At 44.0% G+C, this 27,686-nt stretch overlaps 1 protein-coding gene and 1 long non-coding RNA gene across 3 annotated transcripts in view; one reads left to right on the top strand and one right to left on the bottom strand.

Annotated features, from left to right (window-relative positions):
• LOC120397187 overlaps window positions 1-845 on the bottom strand; it is a 59,384-nt gene extending 58,539 nt beyond the window's left edge. Inside the window, exon 1 of the long non-coding RNA XR_005593704.1 lies at window positions 671-845. This is a non-coding gene — a long non-coding RNA (uncharacterized LOC120397187). The remainder of the gene's footprint in view (window positions 1-670) is intronic.
• Window positions 796-27,686, top strand: part of RALBP1 (ralA binding protein 1) — a 53,640-nt gene continuing 26,749 nt past the window's right edge. Inside the window, exons 1-2 of one of the 2 annotated variants that reach the window (XM_039522800.1) lie at window positions 796-956; window positions 20,836-21,127. In XM_039522800.1, coding sequence (XP_039378734.1) covers window positions 20,884-21,127 — 244 coding nt within the window. In that variant the 5' untranslated portion in view covers window positions 796-956; window positions 20,836-20,883. The remainder of the gene's footprint in view (window positions 957-20,835; window positions 21,128-27,686) is intronic. The other variant, XM_039522801.1, reaches the window with a different exon arrangement.

Here is a 27,686-nt window from a genome sequence, read left to right as displayed (position 1 = left end):
GCGACACAAGCCCGGGGCAGCCCTACGGGTAGTTGTGCAGCGAGTTAGCGCCTCTCCCGCCCCCCGCACGCGCTGAGCGGCGGAGCCGTTTGGCCTCGGGCCCGCCCGGCGCGCGCCGAGCCTGGAGAAGCAGATCAGGTTTTAGCGAACCCCGAACCCCCGGCCGGGGGCTGGGGCTGCGGGGCCGGTGCAGGGACCCCGCTTTCATCGCTGCCTTTGCGCACAAACGCGTCGCCTTTCAGACAAGTTACTATATCGCGGGGGCTGCGCCCCTGGGCCCCCCCTGGCCCCGGATTTGGATCGCGCCCCCCCCACTCCCGGGCACTCGGGGTCAGCGCGCGGGGAGCAGCCACGCTCCGAACAGAAAGCGGGGCTGGGACTCGCTCCTAGCCACCCACCCCGCCCGCTGTGCGCAGCTGGCCCCGCACCGGCCCGCCTGGGCACCGTGTCCAGAGAAAAGCCCGGCGGGGCGGCCGGGGGCTGGACGCGGGCAGAGCGCGAGGCGTTCCACCCTCCGACAGCCAACCGCCTCCCGCCCCGGCCTCTACTTCAAGGGATGGAACTACAATTCCCAGCGTGCCCCACGCGGGCATGTACCACCCACTGGGAGGAGACATAACTGCCTCCAGCAGTGCGCAGGCTCACTGTCGTCTCTCCGTCGCGTACTCACCGACAATACGCATCCGCGCCCCCCCGGGTTTGCGAGGCGCCTGCGCAGCTCCATCCTGCCTCTTACGGCGGCCTTTGCTACGCGCATGCGCACTTTCCTCCTACCGCTGCCGGGGGCAGACGGAGGGAAAGCTGGCGGCGGCGCGTGCGCGTTGGTAGGCTCGCTGTATTCACGAATCCGTACCCGTCCTTGTAAACGGGCGGCGGAGGCGGAATGGGGCGCGAGGCAGCGTGCGCGTGAGGCCGAGGCGGAGCCGAGCCGCCCTGCAGGCAAGCGGAAACCCGGGGTCAGTGCTGGGGTCGCGCGTGGGGGGGTCCCCGCCCCCATTTCCCAGAGTGGGGTGACGTGGGGAGAGACTTCCGGGCGGGGGGTTAGAGTGCGGCCCCCGGGGGCAGGGGCAGTGCCAGGGGTTCCCCCCAGGGACCCTCTTCTCCCCCCCCCCAGCGCCCCGGGCAGCGCCAGGGACCCTCCCCCACCCAGCGCCCTCCCTGGAGAGGCGTTCACACCGGGGACCACCACCACCTCCTCGAGGCTGCTGCTGCTGCTGCCCGTGGTGTCTCCAGGGCAGGGGTGTGGCAGAGACCTGCATCCCAGCACCCCCTCACAGTGACAGGGGCTCTGTGTGCGCCAGCATCTCCCATTACCCCAGCCCAGTGCCCTCAGGGATTTTTGGGCGGGTACCTAGCTTTTGCACCTGCTTTCCTCTCCTAGGGTGAGCATCGCACCTCCCAGTAACGGATACCAAGCTCTCTGCACCCCACGTACTCCCAAATGGTTGTATGCTGTGAAACACACATGATATTCTGTGCTGCTCCTATAACACCAATGGGGAGGACTGTGGTGCTACATGTTACTGTCCCGTCTTTTTCATCCACTTCCCCTTTATTGCCTTGAAGTAGAAATAAATCACTCTTAAACAAAACTGCCATCATGCTCTTCATATTGTATATGGTGTGTTTGGAAAGTACCTAGTATGCCCTACACAATACCAGCAACTAATAGTAATTTGTTGTTACAGCTGTGCATGGTTTCTATGTAAGTGAAAAGGTAGACCCTGTTCCAAAGTGTTTGTTATCCATTAAAGCAAAATGCAATGAAAGGGGTAACAGAACACAGTGGGAATGTGCATTAGGTCAAAGAACATCTTGTTCTGGAAACACTGAGGTTTGTGGTCATTCTGAGGAGTTCCACAGTCCTGGGTAATTTGCTTAGAAAGCTCTTCCTCCTGCACAGATAAACCTTTTTTTTTTTTTTGAGATTGACAAATTCCATTGTTGCAGTGGAACAGAGTGGACCTGCACACATAGAGTGCAGATAATGATTAATCATATGTAGCACCTTTTATCCCAAACGCTCTCGATCCACTTCAAACAATACATGTTCAGCGTCACTAAAATGCATCTGCCAATAAGCTTGAAGGTGGCAGTCAGGTGTCATGTTGTATGATGTAGAAAAACAAGGAGGAGAAATTATTAGAGCGTTGGGGGTCAATCTCTACTCTTACAAAAATGTTATGGGATCTTAATAATCATACAGGTGTGGATACAGCCTTTATTGCATGATGCAGTTCAACTTTTCTAATGTTTATATTGACTTCTAGTGTAGTAATAATATATAAATCAGTATTATTTAGTAGTTGTAATGCTTAGGGGCCAGAGTTATAGACCAGGACCTCATTGTGCTAGGTGCTGTACAGACACATAACAAAAAGACAGTTTCTGCTCCAGGTGGCTTACAGTCCAAGTATGAGACAAGAGACGACAGATGGATATAGACAGATGGGGGAGTACAAGTAAACAATGAGACATTATTGGTCAGCATGGTAGGCAGTGGTCTGTGCACACTAGCAGCCTAACCATTATCATGTTTTCTGTAAGCATCACAGCAAAAGGGAGGGATTCTGAGGAGGGATTTGAAGGTGGATAGTGAGGTAGTTTTGCAGATGTTTAGAAGGAATGCCTTCCAAGTGTTTTGGGCAACATGAGAGAAATAGTATACTGGAAAAAACACACATTTCAGATATTTGGGTCCAAAAGTATGACAACTTAGTGTGGATCTGGGTTCAGTTTCCAGTTTTGCCAAAGGTTTCCCGTGTTGCCTGAAAAAGTAACTTAATCTTTGCCACAGTTCACCATCTCTAAAATGGGAATAATAAAACTTCCTTTCTCCCACACTTTGACTTGTCTATTTAGATTATAAGATTTTTGAACTTGGCTTGCTCTGCACACAGTTTTTGTGCTAGTATAACTTTCAATTAGGGATACAATATTATGTTTTTTAAACAAATGGTTAAAATAGTATGTCCCCTAATGTGGACCCTTTTCTTGGTATAAAGGTGCCTTCTATCATTGTAACTTATTCCCCTTCCTGTATGGGAATAGCTAAACTGTTGTAAAGTACCTTTATACTGAAATAATTGGGTCCACACTAGAAGGGTTATACTGTACCAGTGTAGTTTAAACCAGTACAACTTTTGTGTGTAAAATCCGTGTGTGTGTGTGTGTGTGCGCGCGCGCTGCATCTGGCACATTGGGACTCTGATATCAGTTGGGGCTTGTAAGCACTACACTAATACAACTCTAATTTTTGTTATATATTATTTGTATTGCTCTTAGCAAAAGTTTAATGGTAGTCTGCCAAATAAAAATACTTGATAGGCTGAATAGATCAATATTTAAGATATCACTGCCTCAAAATAATCTATTGTGTACCCTTTTTTCTCATTCCATAAAAGCTGGCAACATGTAACCAGTGTCAGCAGAAAGGAACACTGGGGATGGAATGCTGTTGAATGACAGTAAAGGGGCTCAAGGAAACACACATACTTAGCTTAATGCACTTCTTAAAATGTTTAATCCTGAAATCTGGCTTTATAGTGCTCTCAATTCACATAGTAACTCAAAGACTGCTTGATCATAGGGTTTATTTGGCTTCTTCTCAAGAATGTTCTGAAAATGCTTTACAGAGTTGTTGGAGGAAATGAAATACAATTTGTGGGATGAGGGTTAGGAATGGACAGCTGGGTGGAGTTCTTGACTGCGAGCCTAGATGGTTAATATAACTCTTGAATTGAGTCTTGGATTCAAATCCTAGCTTGTCATATAAGAGGACGAATTTGGTGGTCTCACCATAGTTCATAGTAATGTGGAAATTATCCTATATCACAGAAACAACTCAGAATGGGATAAGATTTGCAGTCTCTTCAGGAAAATAGCCTAGAAATGGAATAGCAGGGGATTCGCAGGTCAGAAATGAGGCACACTGTATACCCATCCTGTGCTTGGTTTTAGCTAGTGCTTTTAGTCCTTTACTTTAAAGAACCCAAAGAATTTAACGTTAAAAAAATGATTTTAGTTCAGATTTCAGACACATCTACAGTCATGGGCGATAGGTATAATAGGCTAGGAGAGGCTCTGCCTCCACCAACGCGGCCGCTGGACCCCCAGTTGCGGGATTTGGCAGCGAAGCTTTGCTTTATTATGCCCCATGCAGGTTCCTGGGTGGAGGAGGAGGAGGCATATACCACCTCCTCGGCCGCTCTGGAACCTGCATGGGGCACATCAAAAGCGTCTTCTAACAGACACTTTTCCCCTGGGCGGGTTGGGTCTGGGGAGGGGAGGTGTGGCTGCGGCTGTCCCAGGGCTCCTCTGGATGTGGAGAGGAGGGGAAGACTCAGGGCTTCGGCCAGCCCGGGGCTCCTCCAGCAGGGTGGGGGGCTCAGAGCTTCAGCCAGCCCAGGGCTACTCCAGCCAAGTGGGAGTTGCTCAGGACTTCGGTTGGCCTGGGCTTCCTGCAGCCAAGGGAGGGGGGGAGCTCTCTGGGTGGATGGGGGACTTGTGGCTCTGGCCACGGTGGGGGGGAAAGCTGGGAGTCCCGGGGCTACAGTTATGGGGAGTGTGTGGGTGAAAGGGGCAGAGCTGGGGGCTAGGCTCCACCTGCTGCCCATGTCTGCAGTATAGTCAAACATATCATACAGGTCTGGTTTACACACAGTTTTTGTATCATAACTGCCAGGGGTGTAATTCTGTTTTATTTTTTGTTTGTTTGTAACTGATAATTATATTGGTACAATCCCTAGTCTGGCGGTATTTAGGTAGGTATAAATGTGCCTTTTACCAAAATAGCTTATTCTCCTTTCCATATGGGAATAAGCTGTACTAATTTAAATGTGTTTATACCAATATAACTGTCCATGCTGAGGGATCATGCCACCTGCTTTAACTATATTGGTATAGTTTACAGTGGTACAGCTTTTGGATGTAGACAAGACATGATACCAATGAGTTATATTCTTTTATTGAATCTGAGTTATCTGATATTTTATCAATCAGTTTATTAATCAAAGATAAATCAGCACAATGCAGAGAGGTAATATGTTACCAATCTCTGGGAAACAGTCCTGCAGCATCCAGCCTGTCCCAAAATGATTACAGAATTTTGGTATATAGCCTGCCTTTTTACAACAGATGGAAAATCAAAAAATACTCTGTATTAGCACAGTCCTTTCCTCTTTTCTCTTATGTGGCTTCATACATGTTTTGCAAGACACAGAGGTGTCTGTACCAACGTGACCCAGTACAGCTGCAGTACAGTAACTGGCAGATGGTGTATATTTTACAAGCTTCACCAGAACATACATCTTTGTACGTACAGAATCTGTCAGAAAATAAGAACAGAACTACATGTACAAAAACAGATTGCAACAGTTTAGTTACTAGTAGTTTTCCACAGTAAACTTAGCAGGAACACAGTTCATAGTTCTGCAACTTAGAATATATGATGTATCTTAATTGTTCAGTATTAGCTACTTTCTCATTTTTGAGCTAAAGCTCACTTCTTCGGATGCTTTAGCTCAGCTCATGCTGAAATAAATTTGTTAGTCTCAACACGGCTGCTACTCTGAAACCAATTTCTCATTTTAGTTGCACAACACACCATATTCTATCAGATTTGTAGTTACAGCAATAAAATAATTTACATATTTTGGTTAATACATCTGTTTGTAAGAGCTGATTTCACAGTCTTAATACAATTCTGTTCTTTAAATCATGAAACTACCACTGCAAGCATGAACACTGTAGTTTCTCAGGCTGTAGTTTTCCACTTCATCTGTGGTCTAGTCATAGAGTATTATAGGACTGTGGTTCTCTTTGGTCATCACCATAATTGCACAGGTAGGATAGAGTGGGCAAGGCATGGGACTGGGAGTCAGAAACTCAAGTTCCAACACTGCCTCAGACATTGATTCTGAGCGTGGCTTTAGTCAAGTCATGTAACTTTTCAGTATCCGTTTTTTTTGTTTGGTTGGTTGGCTCTCTTCCCACCCACACCCAACCTGTAAAATGGAGACAATTACCTAACTCGCACAGGTGTTGTGAGGAGTCAATATTTGTATAGCACTTTGAAGATGTAAAGTATATCAGTGGTAAGTAATGCTGTTAACTTCAAACTTGATATTAGAAAAAATATGGTAATGTATATGAGTTTAATCTGAATTAAAAAGGTGTTTTATCACCCCTCAGAACTGTAGACTGCTAATGTTTCACTTCAGCCTTGCGTGGGACTGTTTTGTGAGTCTGCAGCCTGTAGGACAAACCCAGGTTATATTTTCTCTTCTGTACAGTAGGCTTCTGTGGTGATGTTTTTGTAGAGTATTGCCAGTGTGTTCAGTGTAAATATTTGTTACAGTTTTATTTAAGGCTCTGTATAATCCATGTCTACTCCCTTCCAGAGGGTTTGTTTTATTGAATCTCAGACAAAAATCAGACATGTTCTGCAGCCAAAACTTTCAGTCCAAACGTGGCTGGGGTTCAGTTTTTTTCTTCCAGAATTTCTCTGTACCAGGCCTTAGTTTCCGTGCCCCTGACAGAGTTTCCAATCCCCTTTATGTCTTCATTGGCACAAATGAATATAGCTACTGATATGACATAGTAATTCCACTGCACCTTCATGTAAGGTACAAGCACCTGATAGCAAGTCTTACATATATACTTAGAATATGGCACATTTTTACAAATAATTTGAGTTTTTACAGCAGTCTTCATTCAGGCAATGAAAGCACGTTTATTAATTAGACTCATAGACTTTAAGGTCAGAAGGGACCATTATGATCATCTAGTCTGACCTCCTGCACAATGCAGGCCACAGAATCTCACCCACCCACTCCTGTAACAAACCCCTAACCTATGTCTGAGTTATTGAAGTCCTCAAATTGTGGTTTGAAGACCTCAAGCTGCAGAGAATCCTCCAGCAAGTGACTTGTGCCCCATGCTGCAGAGGAAGGCAAAAAAGCTCCAGGGCCTCTACCAATCTGCCCTGGAGGAAAATTCCTTCCCAACCCCAAATATGGCGATCAGTTAAACCCTGAGCATGTGGGCAAGACTCACCAGCCAGCACCCAGGAAAGAATTCTCTGTAGTAACTCAGATCCCACCCCATCTAACATCCCATCACAGACCACTGGGCATACTTACCTGCTGATAATCAAAGATCAATTGCCAAATTAATTTACCAAAATTAGGCTTTCCCATCATACCATCCCCTCCATAAACGTATCAAGCTTAGTCTTAAAGCCAGATATGTCTTTTGCCCCTACTACTCCCTTGGAAGGCTGTTCCAGAACTTCACTCCTCTAATGGTTAGAAACCTTCAAGTCTAAACTTCCTAGTGTCCAGTTTATATCCATTTGTTCTTGTGTCCACATTGGTACTAAGCTTAAATAATTCCTCTCCCTCCCTAATATTTATCCCTCTGATATATTTATAAAGAGCAATCATATCCCCCCTCAGCCTTCTTTTGGTTAGGCTAAACAAGCCAAGCTCTTTGAGTCTCCTTTCATAAGATAGGTTTTCCATTCCTCAAATCATCCTAGTAGCCCTTCTCTGAACCTGTTCCAATTTGAATTCATCCTTCTTAAACATGGGAGACCAGAACTGCACACAGTATTCCAGATGAGGTCTCACCAGTGCCTTGTATAATGGTACTAACACCTCTTTATCTTTGCTGGAAATACCTCGCCTGATGCATCCTAAAATCGCATTAGCTTTTTTAACGGCCATATCACATTGGCGGCTCATAGTCATCCTATGATCAACCAATACTCCAAGGTCCTTCTCCTCCTCTGTTACTTCCAACTGATGTGTCCCCAATTTATAACTAAAATTCTTGTTATCAATCCCTAAATGCATGACCTTGCACTTTTCACTATTAAATTTCATCCTATTACTATTACTCCAGTTTACAAGGTCATCCACATCTTCCTGTATGATATCCCGGTCCTTCTCTGTGTTAGCAATACCTCCCAGCTTTGTGTCATCCGCAAACTTTATTAGCACATTCCCACTTTTTGTGCCAAGGTCAGTAATAAAAAGATTAAATAAGATTGGTCCCAAAACTGATCCCTGACCTCCTTTCAGCCTGACCGTTCACCTTTCAGTATGACCCGTTGTAGTCTCCCCTTTAACCAGTTCCTTATCCACCTTTCAATTTTCATATTGATCCCCATCTTTTCCAATTTAACTAATAATTCCTCATGTGGAACCGTATCAAATGCCTTACTGAAATCGAGGTAAATCAGATCCACTGAGTTTCCTTTGTTAAAAAATCTGTTACCTTCTCAAAGAAGGAGATCAGGTTGGTTTGGCACGATCTACATTTTGTAAAACTGTGTAAGTCATATAGGAAAAATTCTACTTGTCTAGTTGCCAGGTGCAAGTCACTTTTTGATGGGAAAGTAAAATATCATCATAGCAAGGATGGATGAGTACATTTGATGTCTGGGCTTGTATGTTTTCATGAACACTTTGCAAGGCTTAATTAAGTCTTACAACATCCCTGCACAGTAGGTATTAACATTTCGTATTAATCATAATTAATGATATACTATGCGTGACAGATTTGAGACCTTGGAAGCCTGAAAATTTCAAAAGACTATTGTATTGGGATGTGGCAGACACTGGGATTAGTGATAAACTTTTGTATTTATAAATGCTACATATATCTTTTGTTTGCAATGTTGGTCCCAGGATATTAGAGAGACAAGGTGGGTGAGGTAATATCTTTTACTAGATCAACTTCACCCACCCACCTTCTCTCTCTCAGGTCATTACATAGGTGATCCAGTCATTATATTGTACTTGGATTTTCAGAAAGCCTTTAAAAAGGTCCCTCACCAAAGGCTCTTAAGCAAAGTAAACTGTTATAGGATAATAGGGCTGGTTCTCTCAGGGATCAATAACTGGTTAAAATATTGGAAATAAAGGCTAGGAATAAATGGTCAGCTGTCAGAGTGAAGAGAGATAAATAGTGGGGTCCCTCAAGGATCTGTACTGGAACTTGTGCTGTTCAACATATTCATAAACAATCCGGAAAAAGGGGTAAACAATGAGGTGGCAACATTTGTAGATGATACAAAATGATTCAGGATAGTAAAGTCCTGAAAAGAAAGATGACTGTGAAGACTAATAGAGGGATTTCACAAAGCTGCATGACAAAATGGCAAATTTAAATTCAATGTTGATAAATAAAAAGTAATGCACATAGGAAAAACTGATCCCAACTCTGCATGCATCTTAGAAAAGAGATGACTGAGGGATGGATGTGATAGAGGTCTATAAAATCATGAATGGTGTGGAGAAAGTGAATAGAGAAGTATTATTTACCCCTTCACTTAACACGGTGATGGGATCCCCAGGGTGCTCTTGGAACTGGGGTACTGCTGTGCACCCTTATGCCTCCAGCCTGGGCTGTCTCTTACAGTGCTTTGCTAGTGACAAGCAGCAAACCCCACCAGGTGCTGCTATCACTCAGGACAACAGCCCCACACCCAGCTCAATTGCATGAATGCTCCCAAAGCCACTCATGAATCACACAGAGAAAGGCACCAGCCAATTCCCCCCAGCCTTGCATCCCCAGACTATACCATCTTGCCCTGGTCAGAAGCCTAACTAGTGTAAGTTTATTACCCAGTCTGCCCCTCCCTCAATGTGGAGAGAACATGCACCAGCTTTTGTACCTGATTTCCCAAGCACTTCAACCAAACCACACTGTTTTAGGTAAAATGTAAAACAGGTTTATTAACTACGGAAAGGTAGATTTTAAGTGATTATAAGTGATAGGCATAAAAGACCAGAGAAAGTTACCAAAGGAAAAAAAAGATAAATGCGCAATCTAAATCTTAAACCATATTATACTAGGCTTTATTTAGATCAGCAATTTTCTCACCGCACTGGATGTTACAGTTTGTAATGCACAGGCTTCTCCTTAAGCCTGGACCAATCTCCTCAGATGACTCACCACTCTTAAAAAAAACCCCACCTCAACAAGGGGCATAGCTCCCAGTGCTGGGACACTGTTTACACTGGCACTTTACAGCGCTGCAACTTGCTCCACGGGAGGGGTTCACACCCCTGAACGAGAAAGTTGCAGCATTGTAAATTGCCAGTGTAGACAAGCCCAGAGTCATAGAGTTGAGCAATCTCCATTATGTGGTGCTTCTGCAGCCCTCATTGAATTGTAAATCCCTTGATGACACCTCCCCTGCTGATTAATGGTTGTTGAGCACCCTTCTGGGAGTGGTTTGCCTTCTTTGTATGTCACTAGCAAACTTGCAACATATTTCAGTAACAACCATACAGCAAAATCTCATAACTGGATACATAGTAACAATACGTGTATTTTGACATAACAATGAGTTTCAGAATATCATGATCTTTTAATTTGATATCTTACATGGCATGTTGTGTATGAAATATCACAACCATATATGAATGATGAATATGGGGTTTATAGGGTGCCATTTTGAGGTGCAGTATGTCACAGTAGATTTTTTTTAGGACAGAAAATGAGAGTACCATCTTCCTTTGGGTTTGTGGAAGAAACTTGATGATGTAAGATTGCAATGCTGTTCTGTGTTGGAAGCACTGCAGGTGCTTCTGGCCATGCAGCCAAATTCAGGATTACATTGTTAAACTAGAATTTGTTGAAAAGGTCCCCATTTTGTGCTGCAAGACTTCACTTCCCTAAAGTTTTTTCTCATAATGGGTCTGATCCAATACTGTTGAAGTCAGTGGGAGTCTTTTAATTTACTTAATGGGCATTGGATTAGACCCAATAACAGTATGATAATACACAAGGCTTTCTACCCGCAGTAAGAGTTAGGGCACAATTTGCTTTCCCACTCATCAAAAGCCCTTATCTATCGGAAGAACTGTTATGCAGTATATAGGAAGAATAACCAGTCTTTCTAGGTCATAAGCTTAATTACAGTCTTCCTTTCCCTTCTGGTGCCATTATTGAATGGAGTTCATCCCCACAACCGCTAATTCCATTTTAATCATATGGAGGTCATGAAATGTTCATTAGAAGATGCTGCGATTCATTTATATTGCATTGTCATCCAGTGCAATATATCTTACAATTTCATTAATAACTTTCAAGTTGATCTTCTCTGTGTCATTTATCACCCCATAGAGGAATCAGAGCAAAGCTGCTTTCAGCTTTTTTGTTTTAGATTTGCCAATGCAAATGACAGTTTGTGTTGTAATAATGCAGCCCTTTGTCAGTCTATATATGGCAGCAATTGAATAGGAAGCTGTAGAAACTAGTCTACTCATAATATCAAACCTGGGGGAGAACTACCTTTTGCTGGAAATGTTAGGTTTGTATCAGAAGGTATTTGCTGTTGTGGACTGTAGTGCCTCTGTTAGTTCTTATTTTTTTTATATGGAGAACTGGATCAAACAAAGCTAGATTGTTTACACCGGTGTCTCAAATGAAGGATTATATAGCAGCTTTCATAAAATGGACCCAGAGCACTTTCCAGATTGTAAATACATGAAATTAAGCCTCTTCTCTGGAGAAGCATGGCATCCTTTCAGGTCTGTTAGCAGTGCTTTCTAGAGAGTGAAAGTAAAGAATAAACTATCCAGTTGAAACTACTTGAGAGAATTTTTAGGTTGGAAGACTTGTATCTAAATTGGAGTATTTAACAGAGCTAATATCCCTACTCTTGTGAAAATATTTAACAACTTTTTCTACATCCCACCTAAAAAGATGCTACCTTTAGATAGAAGCACAGTATCCCTGCTCCATTCAGACTCCTGCTGGATTAGAAGGAAATATGCTGTCCATTGTCACAGTAACATTACTTAGCATTTAGGGCAGGGGTCGGCAACCTTTCAGAAGTGATGTGCCGAGTCTTCATTCGTTCACTCTAATTTAAGGTTTCACGTGCCGGTAATACATTTTAATGTTTTCAGAAGGTCTCTTTCTATAAGTCTATAATATATAACTAAACTATTGTTGTATGTAAAGTAAATAAGGTTTTTAAAATGTTTAAGAAGCTTCATTTAAAATTAAATAAAATTCAGAGCCCCCCAGAGCAGCGGCCAGGACCCAGGCAGTGTGAGTGCCGCTGAAAATCAGCTCGCGTGCCGCCTTCGGCACCCGTGCCATAGGTTGCCTACCCCTGAGTTAGGCTTTTCTTTGATGGTGTCTCCTCCTAGTGCTAATAGGGCTCACACCTGTTTAGCTGACAATATCTATTAATCCCTTGCCTAGACTATTTAAGGAGTGATATTAGCATGTTAGCTAAAATGTTTTAAAAGTCTAGTGTAGACAAGGCATGCTGCCTTTAACACATGCTAAACTGGTCAAGGTGGTATGTTAAAGGCATTGTGCCTTGTCTGCTCCAGACTTTTAAAATGTCTTACACATTAGCTAACACATGCTAACATCACATCTTCAATTCTAGTCTACCCACAGCCTTAAATCACAGACCTGGTAGAACTGGTAATTCTTGTTTCTCTTCCTGCTATGGAAAATCAGTTCCTATTCTTTTGCTTTCTGATCTATCATGTTCAATGAATAGTAGCATAGTGGCAATTGAAAGAGCAACAAGAACTGCTCAACACTCAAAATACTCAGTGCTGGATCCATTGGCTTTATTCAGCTCATTTTATTTCCATTGTGGTACTTTAGACATGTTTTCTGAATTAAATTGTATGGTATGTTTAGCTAAACCAATCTGTTCTTATTTTTACTAGAGTATCTGTACAGTCCCGGGTAAACATTGGTGTTTTCAGGCCATTAGAGCTTTAAGTACAGAGGTGAAGGTTCCAGTGTGCACATGTGATTATTAAATAGAGTGGAATAATTGAGACCTGGGTAAGTGGTATTTCTTCATCTAAACAAGCCCAGTTCAGCAGCTGAAAGTGTAAGAAAACAAGAACAATCCAATATGATTGCTATTTGGACACTAAACACTACTGTTAACAGTCTGAAGCTTCTGCAGACTTGTAGTGATCTAGGGTCCTTTCTGAAGACTTACTCAGAAATTTCAAATTGTTTAAAAAGTGTGTCAGGCTCTGGGTATGTGCAAAACCTGGTGTGGGGTTATGGCAGTTGGGTAAAGTAGCCCCAAAAAAGTGGGGATGGGGATTTGGCATAGTCAGATAAATTATAATATCTAGGGCTGCTGATTAATCACAGTTAACTCATGCAATTAACTCAAAAAAATTAATCACAATTAAAAAAATGAATTGCAAATAATCACCATTTTAATTGCACTATTAAATAATAGAATACCAATTGAAATTTATTAAATATTTTGGATGTTTTTCTACATTTCCATATATATTGTATTCTGTGTTGTAACTGAAATCAAAGTGTATATTTTTATTATAAATATTTGCACTATAAAAATGATAAAAGAATTGTATTTTTCAACTCACCGCATACAAGTACTGTAGTGCAATCTTTGTGCAGTGAAAGTGCAACTTACAAATGTAGATTTAAAAAAAAATTGTTCTATAACTGCACTCAAAAACAAAACAATGTAAAATGTCCCCTGGTATGATGGTTGAAGCATGAAGGGACATATGAATCTTTAGCACACCTGCCCTGTGGCGGGGTGTGAATCTCAGGGCTTCAGCCATACAGGAGGCACGTGCTGGGGCTCCGAGCTTCAGCTGGAGCGGGGCTGAAGCCCGGAGCTCCAGCAAGTGTGCCCCACAGGTCTAGCCCTGAGATTCCCCGACCCCTAGCCCCATCGCCCCACTGAGGGCTCAAGCCCTGAGTGCTAGCAGGCATGCCCTGGCTCTCAAACTTCTGAAGATTGTCTCATGTGGCTCGGAAGGCCAGTAAGTTTGGCCATTCCTGCAATAGTGATAAGCTCTATAGAAAACCCCTTGAGGAAATTAATAATTCTATCTTCAGAGCAGATCTGAATGCCATGCAGTAAATAAGGACTACACAGGGAACAACAAGGAGAAATCAAAATACAGAATATCTTCTCCTAAATGAGGTAGGGGACCTGTGGAAAAAATAGTACATGATCATGTAATTGAAGACTACCGTAATGCACACACATAAGAGGGCCCAATTAAGATTGCACAGGCTACTTTAATTCTGGCATTTCCTAATTTATGAGTTCTTAACTTTGCAAACTTAGTAATTTTTTTTAATACAGATTTTTGTATGTGTAATACTAATAAAGCTGGGCTGGGGGTAGTATTATTTTGAAGATCATGTTAATAATGTATTTAATGAGCTGATAGTTTAAAGTTGTAGTAGGTAACAATCATTTTGCTAAATAAGAAAATTTTAAATAAAAATAAGCTTTTAGTTTTAAAATAGATAACATTATAGGATTCTTATGTGAGAGAGCATGAACCCTGTTATTTAATACAGATTTTATCTTCATCTGTGAAATTTCAGGGAGGGCCTTTGTAAGACTTTAATTATCAGTAGTTGTGGAGAGTATGTGATTCACATGGGAATTATTTGATGAGCTGATCAGTCATGCCATTATGCTGACTTGTGAAATTTAAGCTTGCTTTACCTGTGTCTGTTGTTGCAGGTCAGCATGCTGGGAGATTAGGGCAGAAAAATTATAAGCTTCTCCAAGATAGCTCTTGAGTGTGTTTAAAATCCAGCACAACAATCTAAAATCCAGATGAGTGAGCTTTGTGTAAATGGCAGAGAAAAACTAGATACTTGTTTTCACAGTTAACTAGTATCATCTTAGGTCAGATGCCACTCCTGAATTTGAAATTTGCTTTGTAGGACTTTCTTGTAGAGACTGAAGTAGGTAACTTTGGAGAGAAATACACTTCTCTTTTACATGTTCGGGCAAAAGTTTATCCTTTATAAGACTATTTTTGTATATCCCAGTGCTTTACACTAAGGGCTTGGCTACACTTGCAAGTTGCAGCGCTGGTAGAGGCTTTCCAGCGCTGCAATTACACCCTGTCCACACTTGCAGGGCACAACCAGCGCTGCAACTCCCTGGCTGCAGCGCTGGCCGTACACCCAGGTCTGCTTGGGGTATAAGGGTTGCAGCGCTGGTTCTGCAGCGCTGGTCATCAAGTGTGGACACTCACCAGCGCTGTTATTGGCCTCCAGGGTATAAGGAGTATCCCAGAATGCTTTTAACTAAATTATTCCCTTTGTTTTGTTATGCAGCCTCTCTTTGTTTTGTTGTCAATTCGGAGCTCCGGGCTCCGCAGGAGCTGCTTCAAACATAGCTCCTGTTTGCTGTCATTAATCTGTAACTACTGTCAACAATGAAATGAGATAACCCCTGCAGGGGTTGAGTGTTTGCTTTGCTTGAGTGAAACGGGGGGAGGGGGCAGAGGGGGGAAAGAGTATGTTGGATGCAGGTTGTTTGCAGTTAACAGTAAGGGGGTGGGAAAATTCTGATTTTGCCCAGTGTCGGTTCCAAAAATCCACTCTCTCTCTCTCCCCCCCGGTCCCTGTCACACTGCCCCACACCCCCCTCTTTTGAAAAGCACGTTGCTGCCACTTGAATGCTGGGATAGCTGCCCATAATTCATCACTCCCAGCAGCGCTGCAAATGCTACAAATGTGGCCACACTGCAGCGCTGGTAGCTGTGAGTGTGGCCACACACCAGCGCTGGCCCTGCACAGCTGGACGACCAGCGCTGCAACTACCAGCGCTGCAGATTTGTAAGTGTAGCCATACCCTAAGTCAATAAAGCTGTTTGGTTTCCTGCTTGGCTTCAGCAAGCCAGGCTGAGTCACATCATTGTCTTTTTCTCTGTTTTGATGGCATTTCACGTTGACAGAAAAACAAGGATGCACATTTGCACAACTGAATACTGATTTTTTATTAATACAAGTAGGCTTGGCAGAACTTGATTTTTATTTATTTTCATTTGATGGATAATGTGTTTATTTTAAAGCCTTTATTTGTATCAATTTTAAATTTTCAGTTGCATGAAATTATGGGTTGAGGCATTTTTTTATTTTTATCAATTTTAAACTTTTGCAGTTATAGGAAATTATGGGGCCAGACAATAATTATTTAATGACAGTTCCCAAGCAGCATTTTTCATACTTTGCCTATCTGTAAATTTCAATTATTATTGATGGCAATCTTTTTTTCATCAGCTTGCGTGTGGATGGTGACATTTTACCAATAAAAATTGAATCCTTCCAAACCTAAATATAACTTGGCTCTGATGTTGTTTTTCTCTTTAAAGAATATGTAATTAAACCAGCAAGAGGACCTTCCAGTTTGCATACAGTATATTGCTTTGTCTCAAATACAGCTTGGGTTTCTTTCAAGAGAATATTAAGAATTATTTTGATGTATTTTATATGCAGTTGCCTGAACAATTGCATTTTATTGCTGTAATACATTAGTATGATTTTAAATTGGTAAAACTATTGCTTGTTTTTCGTTTAAGTTTTTGTCAAATCTGACAACCATCTGCTTTATTATTGAAAGATTAGATTTGACAAAGATTTCACAATCCTTCCTCATAGCATAGCTTAGCGGTTGAAGTACTGGTCTGGGAGTGAGGTTTGGGTTCTATTTCCAGCTCTGTCATGACCTTAAGTAAGTCACTTAACTCCTCTGTACCTCAGTTTTCTCATCGGTAAAAAGTGAGTAATCATCCTTAACTTCTAAGCGGTATGTAAGGCTTTATCACACTTAAGTTTGTAAAGTGCTTTGAGGTTTTTTCTCTTCCTGCTTGTTTCTTTAAAAGTGAAGCTGATGTTTGTTACTAGCGTGCTTTTGTTCTAAGAATGATGTTCCTTATTTCCTTGAGGGACGAGTTGTTTTCTTAATTTGTCCTGGTCTTTTTGACCTAAGGCCTAAGATAATGAGTACATTCTGTACCCTGGGTCTTGTTTTTATGTAGCTGTCATAAAACAAGGTATCCCAGGGTGGTTGGTAGCCTGGGAAAGTACTCCCGCTTTGTCTCCGTCTGTTGACTTCTTAGCTTTTAGCACTCTGTTTCGTCGTGACAACTAGAATTTGGGAGAGTATGGAGAAAACACATTAAGTTTTGGGGCCATATGCAGTGTTTCTGATGTAGACCTGCAGAGTACTTGCCACTGTAGGAGAAATTCTCATCTACTTCACTCTGCATAGCAGTTGTTCTGAAGAATAGCAGCCAAGCGTGCAGTCACCTCTTTTCATTTGCCCCTGTTGCAGTCAGGACAAAGGCATGGGACTGGCTCAGCACAAAGAAATAATGAAGCATTCTGTGCTGAAAGTGTGTGTGGTGTATAGAAGACAGGCACAGCCCTGAAAGTGGTATGGTCAGGAGCTTCAATCTCCGTGACCCATGTTGCTATAAGGTATGGCTGGTACCACCGCCTATTATTAAGATTGCCTGACGCTTCCCATTATAAGACCCATTTTTCTGTTCTTTATAACTTTAATCACTTGGAATGGAATATTTCTGCCTCAGGTTCCAAATTTTTTAGAAAATTTAAGCCAAAATGGTTCAGCCATTTATGAGAATGAGGCTAGGGAAAAATACATTTGTTTTGCCCATTCTGGTGACCTTTTCTTCTAAAAGTTCTAGTTACCCATGTTTTGGTGCAGAGACTTGAAATTTGGAAGGACTACATTAACACAAACTAGGTGTCTTTTAATTCATGCTAGTGGGGAATACACAGGGCAGTTACAGCACCACACTTCAGTGTGCATTGCAGCTCATGCCTCCATAGTCCGCATTGCTGGGCCATGTAGATAAGCCTGTACATTTGAGCAGCTAATTTCCCCGAAGATTCCATCTGCGCAGGACTGAGCAGGATTTCCCCTGCGATTGCCACTCTGGGCTGCTGCAAATCGTGTTGGGTCCGGGCGCCTGAACTGAGAGCAGGGAGAGTCTCTTATGCTGTCAGTCAGTGGTGGATTAGCCACTGGGCCAACAGGAGCCCCAGAAAAATGGGCGCCCCTGCGCCCTGGCCTACTCTGCCCACCTGGCGCTACAGCCGGGGCACTGGGGCTTGCCCCACTCCACCTACCTGCCCAGCACTCCTGCTGGAGAACAGAGCATGGGGGTTTCCCTTGCCCTCCCAGCACTCCTGCTGGGGAGCGGAGGAAGCCCCCATGTTCTGACCCTGCTTCCTGGCAAGAGCACTGGGCAGAGCGGGGGGAAGCCCCTGCACTCCAACCCTGCTCCCCAGCAGGAGCACAGGGGAAGGGTGGGGCGGGGAGGGAGACACCCTACTTGATTTGGCCCAGGGCCCCACCAAACGGTAATCAGCCTTTGCTGTCAGTGACTCTTACACTGTCAGAGACCCCCAAGGCAGTGTGGAGAAGGAAGCTGCCTTATCTGAATGCAAAGGGAGCAAGGACTGGACCTTTGGGGGAAGGAGGGAGTAGCTTGGGGCTGTGGGAGGAATCTGGCGGGGGCGGGGGGATAGGTAAATTGAGACTGGGAATTGGTGAAGGGAGACTGAGACTGGGAATCAGTAAGTGTGGGGAGACTAAAAGATGATGGGCAAGGAAATGGACTGAGAATCAATGGAGCAGGAGGAAGGAGGTATAGGGGAGGGGAGACATCTGACAAAGACTGGGGACAAGAATTAGGACTGGCTGGACAAAAGACTGGGATGAGGAGCCGGGAGAGGAAGATTAGGACTGAGAGCCACAGCAGACAGGGATGACGGGGTGGGGATGGGGAGAGCAACTGAGAGACCAAAGCGCGGGGGGAGGTAGGGGAGAGACAGATTGGTTTAGAAATTGGGAGAGGAGAACTGGCTGGCCAATGGGAGTGGGATGAGCTGCCTGAGAAATGGAGAATGGGCCTGGCGAGGTGAGGAGATAATGGAATTATGATTAGGAGCCTGGATTGGGAAAGAGAGAGGACTCGGACAGGTTGGGGAGGGTGAGGTAGAAGAAGTCAGACTTCAGTGGAATGGTCAAAAAAAATCTGTGCCCACTAGAGTGTGCTCTCCTCCAGAGCCACGAATGGAACCCAAGATTCCTGAGTCCATTCCTCTGCTGTCAGCAAATCTCTGTAAACCCCACTGGCATAGCGTCCCATCCCCCTCATGGTAGTCTACATAAAGGACAACAGTTTACTATGGCCATCAGTTACGCTGTTAGCTCAAGTGGCAGAGGTCCTTGTGGCGGATATAAAGGTTCCAACTCTGCTGATGACCCATGTGGATGTCAATATGATCTCAACATAATGGGTTGGTTTTCAATTTGTTTTTTTAAAAACCTAGGAAATTCCACACACAGCTACATTAAAAGAACATTATTAAGGTTGTAAAGTTAAGCACTCAAACGTTAGGAAATGTCAGAATTAAGATTGCCTGTGCAACCTTAATTAAACATGTGAGTGGTGGAGGGGGTAGCATTAAGTGATTTAAAAGAAGTTATTATTGAATCAGTCCTTCAGCGCTGTGTGAAGCGCTACTGTGCTGTGGGAGGTGCCATCTTTCGGATGAGATATAAAACTCATGCCCTGACCACAAGAGTAGGGATGTGAATCCTGGTGTCTTGGCCAAATTCTAACTGAGAATTAAAAGTTACGTTTAGATACTGCTCTATTAAACAGCTTCTGTATTCCAACCTATAGATGACTGCATTTCATTGGTGGGTGCAGTGATGTTCCTGTCCTTTACTTGAAGTATTATGAGGTTAATTTTCTAGCATTTTTAAAGCACATTGAGATATACAACTGAAAGATGCCATGGAAGTGCAAGGCAGTGTCATTATTCATACCAAGTGCATTTTTATGGATTGCAAACTATGATATTGGAAATGTCTTGGATGGTCACAAGTCTTAAATCCCAGCAACTCCTAAATATTCCTGTTACAGTATATACTATTACAGAAAGGCAGTCACTTGTTTACATATAAAAACAAGTCAGCACAACAGTTATTGAGGAGATTTGGTTATTTCATATCCATAATTCAAATAAGAAAAACACAAGACAAACAGGAAACCGTTATAAATATTAACACCATTGAAATAAGAAAAATTAGTTGTGTCCTTTGGATAAGAATATACAGTCTAACATATATATGATTTATCTAGGGTTATTTTCACCCCCAGATAATTTTGTACATTTTGTTCCCCTGAATGAGGGTTTATCTAGTTATTTTTAAATGGAATTGTTCTCTGCTTACATTGGGGAGGTGGGGATTTCTCACTATATAGTGTGTACATCACTGAGCAGGAGCTCCAGATCTGCTGACTCCAAGGAGTTGGTTACATTGAAGCCAAAATACTGATGTTTGGAAGCAATCCTCTGGCAACTAGAATAATCTTCATGTGGAAGTCAGTTCATCAAGACTCTGTTCACATTTCATTGTAAACCCATAATTCTATTCTCTGAGCCTTTGTCCAAGCACACCAGTAGGCATAGGAATGGAGAGTCTCCTGGACTGAGGAAGCAGAGAAAGCAATAAAATGGAAAAGTTACATTTCAGGATGACCATTTAGATTCACGAGGCCAAATTCAGCAAAAGCTGATGCAGGGAGATGTAAAGTATCCTATGAATCAATCCTGTGGAGGGCAGAGTTTCTGCAACTGCTCTCTGAGAATGTGCTGGTTTGGGAAGAATTTTAATTCTGGCCAGGAGCTCTGCTATAAGGAACCTCTGAAGGGAGCTTCTGCATTAGTGGACTTCATGGTTAACTTGGCCATGACTCCCTAACAGGCAGCTTGCCCAAATTTTGGGTTCTGCTTGCCCATTATACTCCTATCCTTTGTAAGCGAGGTTGTGGTGGTTCTGCACTGGATCAACCCGCTCCTCCGGTCCCATTGACTGTCTCATTGTAATAAACATTACTGTTGCTATTGTTTGTAGGATGGGGATCTAAGGAGGTTGTTTAAAAAATATTGTTTGGAGCATTTTAGAGATCTTGTTTGTTTTTTCTGTTGTAGGTGTGATGGACAGGTGACAGATTTTTCATTTTGTGTCAGGGAATCAGAATGACTGAGTGCTTCCTGCCTCCTACCAGCAGCCCCAGTGAACATCGCAGAGTGGAACACAGTGGGGTTCTTGCCCGTACCCCGAGCTCTGAAGAAATCAGCCCTACAAAATTCCCTGGATTATACCGGACTGGTGAGCCTTCACCACCTCATGACAACCTACATGAGCCTCCAGATATAGTGTCTGATGATGAAAAGGAGCATGGGAAGAAGAAAGGAAAATTTAAGAAAAAGGAGAAAAGAAGTGAGTAGGCAGCTTCTTACTCCATGTGTATGATCTCTCTAACTCAGTGTTTCTCAACCTGGGAGTCTAGGATGGGTTTTGGGGGGGGGGGGGGGAGGTCACAAGCAGGGCCAGCATTAGTGGGTGGGAAGCAGGGCAATTGCTTGTGGCAGCCCCGCAAAACTAATTGACATGTTTCACAGGGCTGAAGCCTGGAGCCCTGAGTTTGAGATGGGGGTTGCAATTTTTGTGGGGGGGGGGGGGGGAAGGGAAGGGGACGGTGGAGGGTTCAAAAAAATTTTTAAATCCAAAAGGGGTCGCCAACACATGCAGGTTGAGAAACACTGCTCTGAATCCTTTCTTTTCATGCCTAAATTTTGAGCTATGCTTGCCTCTCTTAAAAAACACTTGGTTGTTTTTAAATATCTTACTTCTTTCTAGGAAAGCTAATGAGCAGGTTTATCCAAAGTCCAAGACACTGCTCGGTCAATTGCCTGGCAATGGGTTCTTCTCATTCCTCTCTATTCTTTCAGACACATCCCTCGGAGTCTGAAGGGATAATTGGGTATGTCTTCACTGCAGAGTTAGCCCATGGGTTGCCCCTGAAGGTTCCGTCCACAAAGGAAAACCTCTAACCTGGGTTTAAGCCCAAGTGAGCAGCCACAGCCGAGCGTATAGGCATGAGCTTGGGTTTGGCTTCAGTCCGGGAACCCCCTGCTGTTAGTGTGCTAATCCTGTCCCACAGTTCCACTTAGGCTGTACTTCCTTGTTTGAGTCCTCCATTCCTCTGCACTGCATTTTTAATCCCATGTGTAACTGCTCCAATTCTGCTGCACTTTCACAGCATTTGAACAGATACGCTATCAGAGGAATCCTGTGCTGCCAGTGACACCAGCCCTCTGATAAAGGTTTTGTGTGATAATATCTGTAATTTGGGGAAATATATGCAAAATGACATATGTTTAGTGGACGGGAAAGAAATGGAGAGGCAGAGGAGTCAGTCCATTAGGTGTGAATTGCTTTGGTTTGCAGACTGAATTTCTTAACGAGACAGGATGAGTGAGGTAATATCTTTTATTGGACCAAGTTCTGTTGGTGAGAGAGACAAGCTTTCCAGCCACACACAGCTCTTCTTCAGGTCTGGGAAAGGTATTTAGAGCCTCACAACTAAATGCAAGTGGAACAGACTGTTTAGCATAAGTTGTTAGCACATATTCAGGCCGCTCTGCCTTGAATGTTCCCTTAGCCTGGGCTAACTGCAGTGAAGACATACCTTGAGAAAGGAGTTCCCAAGCGCCTTTGCAAATTCTGAGATAATAGCATGCCAGTAAAACAGAGCACTTTGGTGTCAAATCTCTTTAATTGTCTAAAAATGGATACTTTTCTATTTAAATTATTTCTATAATTTTTAAAGTCAGAAGAGTGAAAAATTAACTTTAACCCTTTGCCTTCCTGTAATTTTTTGTTGTGGAATCACTCAAGGTTTGTGTGTGCATACTGTATGCTTTTTGAGGTGTAGTGAAATGTGCACTATGGTTACTTAGTTAAGCCTAGTCACATAGCCACAAATTATGGACCTAAGCATGAAATGGCATATTAACTATTTTGTATATTATGGTGGTGCCCAAAATGAGCAAGCAAATTGTAAGATCAGCATCTTAAAAAACAGATGGAGAAAGGGAGGGGTAAAGTGGTGCTGTGGCATTCCCTGCCACAAAATCATTTTTTAAAACTTCAGTTTTCACAGCAAAAATTGTTTCTGGTCCTTACAGTTGTGAAGAAAATGGTAAAAACACAAAATGATTGTAAACTTGGTACAGTGGTATCTTCCTGAGCCTTCAGACAGCCTAAAGCAATGGCTCAGAGAGATATTAACTGCCTCACTCCCCACAATTCATTGCTAAGTCTGAAACCTAAAGATGACAGTTTAAATGTCAGTACTTCCAACTATTCACTGCTGTTCATTTTGTCAGAAACATTCAATTAACGTGCTTACTCCACAATCGCTAACTACACCTCTACTCCGATATAACGCGGTCCTCGGGAGACAAAATAATCTCACCGCGTTATAGGTGAGACCGCATTATATCAAACTTGCTTTGCCTTTCCTGGTTCCCTGACTGCCCCCTCCAGAGATCCCCGTCCCTAATCACCCCCAGGACCCCACCCCCTACCATCCCCCCTGTCTCCTGACTGCTCCGACCCCTATCCACCCCCACCTCCGCCCTGCCCCCTGACCGGCACTCACCGGCAACAGCGGGAAGCGGAGCATCCCGGCCCCAGTCCGCTCCACTCCGCCAGCTCCCAGCTGTGTAGCTCCGCTTCCAGCTGTCAGTGAGTGCGGGGAGGTTGGGGAAAGTGGAGCGACGCGGCCCTAGCCCGCTCCGCTTTCCTTGCCCCGGCCCTAGCCGTGTCGCTGGGGGGCGGCTGGGGAAAGGTCCTGCACTCACCTGTGGCGGGAAGTGGAGCGCCACGGCTGGGAGCTGGCCGAGTGGAGCTGGCTGGGGCTGGGCTGCTCTGCTTCCCGCTGCCAGTGAGTGCGGGGAGTTTGGGGAAAGGACGCCCCCCTGCACTCACCTGCGGCGGGAAGCGGAGCGCTGCGGCTGGAAACTGGCAGAGTGGAGTGGGCTGGGGCCAGGCTGCTCCACTTCCACCGCTGCTGGTGAGTGCGGGGGGGGATCCCTTCCCCTAAGCCACCTCCCCCGAGCAACACGGCTGGGGCTGGGGCGAGGGAAGCAGAGCGGGCTGCTCTCGGCCCCCCACTAATCCCCCGGGCCACTGTGGGACTGCAGGGCCCCCAAAAGTGCCCTCCCACAGCTCCCGCCCCCCAGAGCCTGGGGGGGGGGCCTGACCACCCCCAAGACCCTCTGCCCCTTATCGAACCCCTTGGCCCCAGCCTGGCCCGGCACCCTTAACACGCTGCTCAGAGCAGCGTGTCAGAGCTTTACCGCGTTGTATGCGAACCCGCGTTATATCAGGTCGCGTTATATCGGCATAGAGGTGTACTTCCCTCGGTGCTAAAAGCATCGCCTTCACCAGTAACTACTTATATGACACACAGTTATATCTTGTCAATAAAAACTTGTCATTGAAAACATGATGACAGCATAAAGTTCAGTCAACTCATATTAAAATGCACACAGGGACTACTGTACTTGTAATATTCAGATTCATATTTAATTAAATGGCAAAAACCTTAACGCAGAGTTATGGTAACCCAGTGGTAGCACGTGTCCTTCCAGAATGTCGAGTTCAGCAAAACTCAAACTTCTGAAAACCAGAAAATACAGAGTTAAGGTAAATTCCCATGCAACCTTAACTTTGCCCTCTGGAGCTGGCAGGAGCCACTGGGAATTATCTGTGTCATGCTGTCTTGCCTGGCTCATGACCATGAGTGCTAGCCTCAGGGCAGACTATCAAAAAGCAGGGCACAGACACCCTAAACTGGTTGTATGTTCTATAATTAGATTTCACCAACCTGGTAACAAGTGTGAACTTTGAAAGCACTGTAACAGTCTTATAGAGTCACAGACTGGCCCCTTGGGCATTCCAATCTATGTTGCGATCGCTGCAAGCTGGACTATGTGATAGATCATAAGTGGGCAAACTGTGGCCCGCGGGCTGTGTCCAGCCGTCAGAGCTTTTAATCCAGCCCTCGAGCTCCACTGCTCCGCTCCGGCACTCCCGCCGGGGAGCGGGGTCAGGGGCTTACCCTGCTCGGCACTCCCGCCGGGGAGCGGGGTCAGGGGCTTGCCCCATTCCACCCACTCGGCACTTGCAAGCCTCTGCGCCTCACTCCCGCTCCCCAGCTGGAGCACCGGGTGGCGGAGTGGGGCAAGTGATTGAATGGGCCTGGATAATAAGTGCGTTGGCCACGGCCCACTCATGGCTACACCCCGGCACAGCGTGTCTTTTCTGATTTAAAAAAAAAACATGTTGCTGTTCGCTCTTGGAACTAAGAGGGACCAGACATCAGTCCATGTTCTCCAAATCTTTCTGAACCAGTCTCTCATATTTCAAACTTGTAAGTAACAGCCAGGCAAGGCGTGTTAGTTTTATCTTTGTTTTCTCAACTTGTAAATGTTCCTTTTTGCTAAGAGGATTTACCTCTGTTTGCTGTAACTTTGAACCTAAGGCTAGAGGGGGTTCCTCTGGGCTCTATGAATCTGATTACCCTGTAAAGTTATTTTCCACCCTGATTTTACAGAGATTATTTTTACCTTTCTTTCTTTAATTAAAAGCCTTCTTTTTAAGAACCTGATTGATTTTTTCCTTGTTTTAAGATCCAAGGGGATTGGATCTGGACTCACAAGCAATTGGTGGGGGAAAGGAGGGGGGATGGTTAAATTCTCCTTATGTTAAGATCCAAGGGGTTGGATCAGTGTTCACCAGGAATTTGGTGAAGAAGTCTCTCAAGACTATCCAGGGAAGGGCGTTAGTATTTGGGATTGGTGGCAGCAAAACTAGATCTAAGCTGGTAATTCAGTTTAGGGGTTCACATGCAGGTCCTCATATCTGTACTCTAAAGTCCAGAGTGGGGAAGGAACCTTGACAGAAACAAACTTGTGTTGTCCCTGTTTGAACATGAATTGTTAATTTCGTGAGCATTCATCGCCCGCCATACAATTTCCATACCCAGATGTGGCCCTTATGCCAAAAAGTTTGCCCACCCCTGTGATAGATGATCACTTTACACCAAAAATAACAACAATATTCAGGTTACTCCCAGTCACTATCCTCAGTTCAGTTGTACTCAGATCTCAAACCAAAAACAATGCCTGTAGCCAATCCTGTAATAAACTAACTAAAGCTTTGTTAACTAAGAAAAGAAATGAGTTACTTACAGAGTTAAAACAGGAAACATATACACGCCAATGAGTTACAGTCTTAGATTTAAAAAGGTAATATAAGCTTCTATAATAAGCAGTTCTGTATGTCCTTAGGGCTGACTCAGGAGAATCTCTTGTTTAGGAATCTTTGCCTTTCAGAGTCCAGACAGTATAAAAATCCAGTTTCTCCTTGTCAGGGATTTTTATCCCTTTCACCCCAGAATCCAAACAGATGGGGTGAGTTCATGTGCAGGTCTCCCCTTCCTGCAGGGAGTGAGGAATGCAGTCAACAATGTCCTTTGATGCTACCCAATGCCTCCTTTGCCTTCAGTGGGCCATCTTGTATGCAGGACAAGCACTTTACCTTAATTAATGCTGCTTTTCCTGTTTGGTGAGTTACACAATTATAGTGGTTTTACAATGCACTATAACTTTATACTATGGGATACAGTTGTTATAAGTAAAATTAATACATGCAGCATCCTGCAAGCATTCCATAAAGTCTAAACACTAAACACGTTCATATAACACTAATATCTCTTTTAATTATACTAACCCACAGGTGTGCCAGACTCTGCTTTCAGCTATGCATTTGTCAGTGTTCAGTGAGGCCTTGGGCCTTTGGTATGAGCTGGCATCTGGTCTGCCAGCATCACAGTCTGCATGCATTTCAGCTGCATTCATTATGTGATGTGTAGCTGTATAGTGGAGGGGAAAGTGGAGCTGCTCGGAAGAGCTGTGATTGTGATATGAAGAGATCTGGGTCTGAGTCCCCCATATGTATTATCAAAGGAAGGAGATGCATGTGTATCTTGAGGTTCCAGCCTGCATTATTTCAATACAGAATTATATAAGTTGCTTCCGTAATAGGGCACTGGGGTCTTCTTGCCATGGGTGTTGTCATTAGTGAAGTGGGATATGAGTATTATTGGGTAGGGGAAGGTATAGGTGTAGGTAGTATCCTGTGTGCAGATGTGAAGGGGTTGTAAGAGGGTGTGAAGTGGTTGTTAAATTTTCAAGGGTGGTATTCTGTCAGGGGAATAGGCTCAATGTTTAATTGTAGGAGAGGTGCAGGTAGCAACAGTCCATTACAGTGAAGAGGCAGAGTGTGTGTGTGTGTGTTATGGGCATTGTGTACGAGGCATTGATCAAAAAGGACACAGTTAAGGCTGTGTGGGTGTTTACCAGGTGCAAACACTTCAGAATTCTCTCCAATTTTCTGTAGACTGGACTCATAGAATATGGGGGTTTTGCATGTGCATCTTGAGAAATGTTAGATCCTTTTAAAGTATCTCCCTTCTCAAGGCCAAAACCAAAAGGTTGTAGAGTTCAACTAACAGTAAGATCTTCTGGAGGCCCTGACCCTCCCCCAACAATCTCTTTTCCCACAAGCAGGTGTTCCCTTTATTCCTCTTACCCCCACTTGTAACCTTGTGTGGAAGCCCAGTGGTCTGCAACTCCTTCTTTTCAGTATCTTCAGGTTTTCATTTTCAGTTGGCAAGGATGAAGCTTTCCCCCATTCCATTCTGAGTTTAGTTCTTGAAGCAATGAAAGAGTAGTTCTCTCTGCAAGCTGATTCAATCCTTGATCTCTCTGTGAAGCATCAACAGAGACGGACATTATAATGATAGGTTTTATGAGGTGGACACTTGTCTATTAAGAATTGGAATGAGACCAACTCATCTTGCTCAGCTAACATTTATTTCTGCCAAGCCAATGTGGTGTTGAACTAATGTCTTAGAAGAAAAGCT

Source organism: Mauremys reevesii, linkage group 2, assembly GCF_016161935.1.
Source record: "Mauremys reevesii isolate NIE-2019 linkage group 2, ASM1616193v1, whole genome shotgun sequence".
Taxonomy (NCBI): Eukaryota; Metazoa; Chordata; order Testudines; family Geoemydidae; genus Mauremys; species Mauremys reevesii.
The sequence above is the reverse complement of the archived record's forward strand: the minus strand, read 5'-3'. Positions and strand labels throughout refer to the sequence as shown.